We start from the raw sequence: 8,393 nt of genomic DNA, 5'->3' as shown, positions 1-8,393 counted from the left end.
TGTTCCCTCCAGCTTTCACCCAGGTAAGTCAGGGGGACCCTGACACCTCTATAACAACTGCTGCTACTGACATAAAAATCTGTGTGGTTGTGTCTCCAGTTCTGATATCAGTGTTATCACTACTATATAACAGCAATTTAAACAGCATTTCTTTCAACAAACTGCATGCATCTTAGTAAGAAGAAAATCATCATCATCATCACCATGGCAAACCAGTCCTCCCTGTCTGAGTTTCTTCTCTTGGAATTTGCAAAAGTTCAAGAATTGCAAATTCTGCACTTCCTGGTGTTTCTGGTATTGTACTTGGCAACTCTCACAGGGAATCTTCTCATCATCTCTGCAGTGGCCTTTGACAATCGCCTGCACACCCCCATGTACTTATTTCTCATGAACTTGGCCATCCAGGACCTTAGTACCATTTCAGTCATTATGCCCAAATCCATGGACAATTCCCTCTTTAATACCAGGCATATTTCCTTTTGGGGATGTGTAGCTCAAGTCTTCTCCATTCTCTTGTTTACATCTGATATCTCTCTGCTCACAGTCATGGCCTATGATCGGTATGTTGCCATTTGCAACCCGTTGCAATATGAGATGGTGATGAACAAGCAAGACTGCATCAAAATGATTGCTGGTGTCTGGGTTGCTGGCCTTCTCAATGGCTCCTTTCATGCTGCAGGGACTTTTGCAACCCCCTTTTGTTCCAATGTTGTCAATCAATTTTTCTGTGAAATTCCACCAATACTTAAGCTCACCTGTTCTGACTTAAATCTACCTGAAACTGGTGCAGTTGTCTTTGGGACTCTTCTTTCCTTAGGTTGCTTTGTCTTTGTCATTATAACTTATGTGCACATTTTCATTTCTGTGTTGAGAATCCCTTCTGCCCAGGGAAGGCAAAAGGCCTTCTCGACTTGCCTTCCTCACCTCATTGTTTTCTCCACCTTTATAGTCACTGCAACCTTTGCCTACCTGAAGCCCACTTCTGACGCTCCATCAAACCTCAATTTGACATTCACTGTGCTCTATTCCATGCTTCCACCCATGATGAATCCCCTCATATACAGCATAAGAAACAAGGAGATCAAACTGTCCATCTCCAAATTGCTAAGTTTCTCCAAGCATGCATTCTTTGGTGTTTGATAGGCCTTTCACATCAGCACACACTCTTAGGTAACAACTATGTGATCCCTCCTGTCACTTGCGTAGCAAGGTCATTTGATACCCTGGGCCCATAAACGTTTCTCAGCCCCCCATACAACAAAATGATTGATTGTTTTTCACATTTTTATACCACCCTTCGTCTAAGGAGCTCAGGCTAGTGTGCATGGTTCCTCCCCTTCTTTTGTCTTCACAAAAACCCTGTGAGGTAGGTGAGGCTGAGATAGAGTAATAGTTCCATGCTGTGTCATAATAACATCTCATTGGCTCTTTAAACGATCAGTCCCACTTGTCTGTTCTGAGTTAAGGAAATGTACATTTTCAGCCCAATCCTAACTTGCTCTGGGACAGGCAGGCCAGTAGGCCTGCGCTGTATCCAGCGCAAGTATGGGGCCAAAAGCAGCTCAGCTCAATGCAAAGGGAATCGCTTCCCCTTACCCCATGTTGCACTGCAGGGGCCCCAATGGGTCTACTCAGATCTGAGCCACTTCAGGAGGTGACGCAGTTCCAAGCAGAACAGAGCTTCCACACTGCCCAGGAACAGGGGTCAGGATCCGGCATAACAGGCTTCCTGTCAGCCCGCCGTACCCCTCAATTGGAAGTCCGATCGTATCCAACATTCTAATGCTGATGCAGCTGCTATGCAGTCCCAAGGTAAAGGAACAAATGTTCCCTTACCTTGACGACTCCTCCAAGATTGCTCCCCCCACTGCAGGATGCAGCGCACACCCCACTAGCAAGGCTACCATAGCACAGGAATGTTGAATACAAATGAGCCCTCACTATGTACGAGCAGCAAACAATCCAACAGCAGAAGGAGCAGGGGTGGCCAATCCTTTAAGATAGCTAAAGTCCTTATGTTTTTGCCCCTTTTGGGGTACAGATCCGAGGAGTCCCATTGGAGGCTTACTGGGGAGGGGGGAGGGGATTTAAATCCCCTTTCACTTAAATACCCTCTCAGCAACAGGATGTGTAGCTAGGTTTTTTCCATATAAAAACCTATTTTTTAGGCCAATTCAAGGTGCTATTTTTGACTTTTAAAGCCCTTCACGGCTCGGGTCCGGGGTATTTGAGGGACCGCCTCCTTCCTTACAATCCTGCCCGTGCTTTTAGATCTTCTGGGGGGGCCCTTTTGACTGTGCCGCCACTAAGAGATGTGAGAGGGGTGGCGACCAGGAAGAGGGCCTTCTCGGTGGTGGCCCCCGAACTGTGGAATACCCTCCCCTTAGAACTGAGAACTGCTCCCTCGTTGCTAATGTTTCGGCATGGACTGAAGACCTTTTTATTTCAAATAGCTTTTAATTGTTGACAGGCTGGCTGGCATTCTTGCTTTTTATATGAAAATCCACGGGGTTTGTTTTGTTTTTAGCTTTTTAATCACTGTAAATTGTTTTTAACTGTTTTTCATGTTGTATTTTTAAATTGTTTGTTAGCCGCCTTGTGTGCCCGTTGGGCAAAAAGGCAGGGTACAAAATAAAATAATAATAATAATAATAATAATAATAATAATATAACCTCTCCATATTAACATTAGCAATCTGTTTCTCTTCTTTCTTTTCCCAATGTTAGTTGTCTATCTCACTATGGAAATTTATATTGGAGAGACTGCTCGTTTTTGCCTATGTTACTTTCAGCACGAGAGTGAGTTGCGACCAAGATGATTAGTGCATGCTTTTTCACACATGCACTTCTACAAGGATGCATGTTTAAGGAACTTTAATCCTCACTGTGACACACAAACTGCCCAATTCTATCTCCCACAATTGGTGCTGATTCAGCTGTACTGACAGCGTGTGCACTGCATCCAGTAGTGAATGGGGGGGCAATCAGGAGGCCTTCCAGAGGTAAGTAAAAATACTTTCTACTTACCTCTGCATAGCCTTCCAGTGGGGGGTGTGGCTCTCCTTGGATCCATGCCAGCTATATATCTATATAGATCCAAGGTGGCATAGTGGTTCTAGTGTTGAACTTAGTCCTGAAAGATCCAGGTTCAAAACTCTGCTGAGCCATGACCCTTCATGGGTGACCTTGGGCCAGTCACTATCTCTCAGCCTCACCTCAAATCAGTGTTCAAACTCTCAGTGATGCTAGATAGGTTTGTTAGTGTTTAATGCCTTATTTGATGTTTTACTTGTTGTGATACCTTGTACTTGATTATACTAAGTACTTGATTTATTTTAATGCCTTATTTTGATGTTTTAACTGCTGCAATACTTTGTACTTGATTATAAAGCTTTGTTAGCCGCCTTGGGCATTTGCTTTCACATGGGAAAATTGGGATATAAATCTCTTAAAATAAATAAATAAATAAATAAATAAATAAATAAATAAATAAATAAATAAATAAATAAATGTTCTGCTGGTACAAGTGCAGCTACAAAAGTGGAAGTGCAAAGGCTCTTGTGACAAAGCTGCCGGCACACATGGATGGCACACATATGTGTGGCAACAAAGGAACCACCCACCGCCAGGGCCAGTAAATTGTTGGCACAGGCAAGTGGTGGGAGAAACAGAACAGGGAGAGGGAGGAATGGGGGAGTGTCTATGTGGTGAGGATGGTGGGGCAGGGGGCAGAATGGGGGAGAGAGTGGCTCCTGGCACAGCAACCATGCACCGGGATCCTATACCCATTCCCTCCCCATTCCCTTTCACTTCCACTCCTTGGTTCAATGCCAGAAAAATGGCTAGCAGAAATCTGAGTAGACCCATTGAGGAAACTGATATGATTCATGTTCTCTCAAGTGTCAGTGTTGCCCACTCTACCAAATATTAGAACTGCCTGCTGTCAGCCTACAGATGTGCACCAGTAGTGTGCTTTATTCATTAGGTTTGATGGTCCACGAAGCAGCCGTCATTCCTCCCATTTGCCTGCTTTCCAACAATAGCACTGGAAGTTCATTTTCCCCTTTTTCTCCCTTCACATTCCTCTACAGCCTATCAACATTTGGACTGCATCTCACTGGTAGGCATAGAGCTCTGTTCTTTAATTGTGAGGATCTGGGCAAGCATTGATGATGTTGTAAGCCAGCAAGGGAGGTGGTAGGGGAGGGCAGAATGGAGGTGGAGAGGGGGCAGAACTGAGCATGTTTGGGGGAGGAATAGAGTAGGGAGACTGAGGGAGAGGGTGGATCCAGCGGCAATTAAACAAACCGGATCTTACCCTTCTCGTCTGTAGTCTCCCTTACCCACTTTTCTCTCCTTGTACTTGTGCCAGTGAGATTCCTGGCACAGATCCGAGGAGTCCCATTGGAGGCTTAATGGGGAGGGGGGAGGGGATTTAAATCCCCTTTCACTTCTGAAAACTCCAGCTCCTCCTCTATGTTGGATACAGTGTGCTCCATTTCTGTGTGGCTGCAACGGTGGAGGGGGGAGAAGATTGGGCCACTAGTTCTAACCATTCTTTTACTCTCTACCCACTAGTCATGTTTTTAACAAAACTACGCCTCTTCCCTGGTGTAGTGACAACTTTTAGGTGGTTTTCTCTTATGGATGGGGTCTTCACATCTACACTGAAACATAAAATAATTTGGGGTGGGGGTTTCCACTTTTGCAGAGCATCCAAGAAATGTCAACAAGGAGAAATTTTCATAAGTAAAGCAGAAGTACTTAATGAGGTGGCACCCATATCTGGCGCTGATATTTCATTATTCTCCGTTCTTTGCCAATATTGCAAAGCCCCACGGTTTGCCAATGGTGACACCCCTGTGAAGGGAAGGCAGCTCAGGGCAACATGAAAGCAATAATAACTATGGTCCTATCCTCTACCTGAATGTATGAAATCGGCACCATGTAAATGTTGTAAATTGGCTGCTGATGGCAGACATATTGTGCCACCAGCAGCAGAGGTCCTACATTGAAGCTGATAAGTCAGAGGAGAGGGAGGGCTTTTGGCTGGGAAGGGAGTAACCAAATATTTGGGAGGAGAGGGGAGGTGGAGCCTGTGGCAGACAGTCATGCTGGATCTTATCTTCTTCTTAAAACACTTCATGCCTCTTTTCTCTCCTTGAACATGAACATGGTTCGTGTATGTCTGAAGAGACCCAGAGGAGGCTTGTAGGTTCATATGCACCACCAGTCTGCCTAGTTCCTTATACAGGAGGTACAGAGGATTTTTATGTCTCCTCGCTCTGCAAGTGCTACTGTGAGACTGATTTTGATAGAGAGCTTTGAGCTGCAGTATTGTTCTAGGTGATGGGGGGGGGGGGTTCTGCCCAGGAAGCCGTCCCAGCTAGCCTGATCTCCTGAGCTCAGCGCCTTCCAGAAGTAGTTGGAGATGACATCACAGCTTTTACTGTGCACGTGGCTTCTACAGTCATTATTTCTTAATTGTAATAACGCACCCAATTTCATTTCTTTTTTTTTGATGCATGCATAGCTGAGCAGTGTTGGACTCCTGGGAACAAGTCTCTAGAAACTCATAAGAAACATTTGTGAGAATGTCATGCATGTCACGCATGTTGGATTTTCTCTCCTCTTTTTAAAAAACTCCATGCCCCCTTTCTCTCCTTGAAAATCATAATGGTTTGCATATGTCTGAGGACTGCCAGCTGAACCTTGTAGGCTCATGTGGAAGTAACTATAAAAAATTGTAATAAATTTTTTACAATTTAACCTCTAGTCTGCCTGGTTCCTTATACGGGAAGTACAGTGGTTTTTCATGTCTCTTCACTCTGCAAGTGCTACTATGAGAGTGATTTTGATAGAGACCCTTGAGGTTCAGTATTGTTCTAGGTGGGGGGTTATGCCCAGGGAGTCATTCTAGCTAGCTTGATCTCCTGAGCTCAGCGCCTTCCAGAAGTAGTTGGAGATGACACCACAGCTTTTACTGTGCACGTGGCTTTTACAGTCATTATTTCTTAACCCACCCAATTTCATTTCTTTTTTTAAATGCATCTGTTGCTGAGAGGTTTTGGACTCCAGGGAGCAAGTCTCTAGAAACATGGGAGAAACATTCATAACTCTCTGTTGTTATTGACTAAAGGAGGACTTCAATTAAGTTTTGACAAAACCTGTACAGATACACAATTATTAAGTGTCAGTGGACTAGAAAGCATATCAAAAGAAACCTGAGGGGAAAAAACAAACTGTAAGCTATTTATGTTCTTACTTATCATTTTAAGAATTTTAGAACTGCTCCTCTAATCTTTTCTTTTACCTTTTATTCTCAACCTTTTCATTCCTCTTATAATTTTATCAACACCTATCCTTTCACCACCTTTAATTTTTCTTTACTACTCTTACTTTCTCTTTCCCTCTACAGTTTCAATGATTGTGAACCTATAAGTTTGGGTGCAGGAATATTTTCATATACGAGGTATGTCTATTAAATAACGCGACTGATTAAATAACTCACCTTTATTTATTGGTATTACAAATTTAATGTTTGTCCCCTTCAATATACTCCCCATTTGCACTAACACATCGCTGTAGTCTTGTTTTCCACTGGTCGAAAGCATGGAGCAAATCAATTTCTGTCACTTGTTCCAACATATCTGCCGTTTTCTTCTTTACAGCATCAACTGACTCAAAATGTGTCCCTTTAAGCACTGATTTAACTTTTGGGAAAAGATAAAAGTTGCAAGACGCTAAAGCGGGTGAATATGGAGTATGTTCAAGTGTAGTAATTGTCGGTCAAAAACTGCTTCACAGAAAGTGATGTGTGAGCAGACGCATTGTCCTGGTGAAGAATGAAACTATTTTTCCACAGTTGCGGCCGTTTCTTTCTGACTCTCTCTCTCTCTCTCTCTCAGCTTTTTTAAAACTTCCTTATAATAATGCTGGTCAACTGTTGTGCCTTCTGGAACCCATTCTTCTAAAATTACACCCTTGATATTGAAAAAAACAATGAGCATTGCTTTGAATTTTGACTTGCTTTGACGAGCTTTTTTCATTCTTGGTGATGACGGTGTTTTCTAGTGCATTGACTGTCTTTTGGTTTCAGGATCATACTGGAAGATCCAGGTCTCATCACAGGTGATTACTTTATGAAACAGGTTTGGATCTGCGTCAAGTTGCTGCAGAATGTCAACACAACATTCCTTGCGACATTCTTTTTGCATCTTAGTAAGAGCAAACCATCATCCTCATGGCTAACCAGTCCTCTTTCTCTGGATTTCTGCTCCTGGAATTCACTGAAGTTAGAGAATGGCAGATTCTGCACTTCCTGGTGTTTCTGGGGATGTACTTGGCAACAGTCACAGGGAATCTTCTCATCATCTCTGCAGTGGCCTTTGACCATCGCCTGCACAGCCCCATGTACTTATTTCTCATGAACTTGGCCATCCAGGACCTTGGTGCTGTTTCAGTCATTATGCCCAAATCCATGGCCAATTCTCTCTTTAATACCAGATACATTTCCTATTGGGGATGTGTCACACAAGTTCTTTTGCTGATTCTCTTTTTATCATCTGATATCTATCTCCTCACAGTCATGGCATATGATCGGTATGTTGCCATTTGCAACCCGTTGCAATATGAGATGGTGATGAACAAGCAAGTTTTCATCAAAATGATTGCTGGTGTCTGGACTGCTGGCCTTCTCCAAGGCTCATTTCATGCAGCAGGGACTTTTGCAACCCCCTTTTGTTCCAATGTTGTCAATCAATTTTTCTGTGAAGTTCCAGCAATACTTAAGCTCTCTTGCTCTGACTTAAATCTACCTGAAATTGTGGCGGTCATCTTAGGAACTTTTCTTGGGTTAGGTTGCTTTGTCTTTGTCATTATAACTTATGTGCACATTTTCATTTCTGTGTTGAGAATCCCTTCTGTGCAGGGAAGGCAAAAGGCCTTCTCAACTTGTCTTCCTCACCTCATTGTTTTCTCCACGTTTGTTGTCACTGCAACCATTGTCTACCTGAAGCCCACCCCTGATGCTCCATCAAATCTGGATTTGACATTCACTGTGCTATACTCCATGGTTCCACCCATGATGAATTCTGTAATATATAGCATAAGAAACAAGGAAATCAAAATGTCCATCTCCAAATTGCTAGGTTTCATCAAGCGTTCATTCTTTGGTTTTTGATGGGCCCCTTCACAGTGATACACACCCTTAGCTAACAACGGTGTAATCCCTCCTGTATGTATGTATATTTTATTATATAACCATAGGTCATTACAATATATAAAGACACATATTACAGCATATGCATATAAGTGCATACAATAACGTTACAACCCACAAAGAACATAAAATATAACCAAAAATGGAAAGCGCTAATCAATTTGCCCTCCTG

At 43.1% G+C, this 8,393-nt stretch overlaps 2 protein-coding genes across 2 annotated transcripts; both read left to right on the top strand.

Moving 5' to 3' along the window:
- Positions 1-204: 204 nt before the first annotated feature.
- On the top strand, positions 205-1,140 carry LOC136652963 (olfactory receptor 14J1-like). Its single transcript, XM_066629887.1, has one exon. It carries the CDS (start codon positions 205-207, stop codon positions 1,138-1,140), a length of 936 nt encoding a protein of 311 aa, XP_066485984.1.
- Positions 1,141-7,243: 6,103 nt separating this feature from the next.
- LOC136652962 (olfactory receptor 14J1-like) lies at positions 7,244-8,182 on the top strand. Its single transcript, XM_066629886.1, has one exon. It carries the CDS (start codon positions 7,244-7,246, stop codon positions 8,180-8,182), a length of 939 nt encoding a protein of 312 aa, XP_066485983.1.
- Positions 8,183-8,393: the final 211 nt, after the last annotated feature.

Source organism: Tiliqua scincoides, chromosome 5 (genome assembly GCF_035046505.1).
Source record: "Tiliqua scincoides isolate rTilSci1 chromosome 5, rTilSci1.hap2, whole genome shotgun sequence".
In the NCBI taxonomy this organism is placed as follows: Eukaryota; Metazoa; Chordata; class Lepidosauria; order Squamata; family Scincidae; genus Tiliqua; species Tiliqua scincoides.
This window is presented reverse-complemented; position numbering and strand designations above follow the sequence as displayed.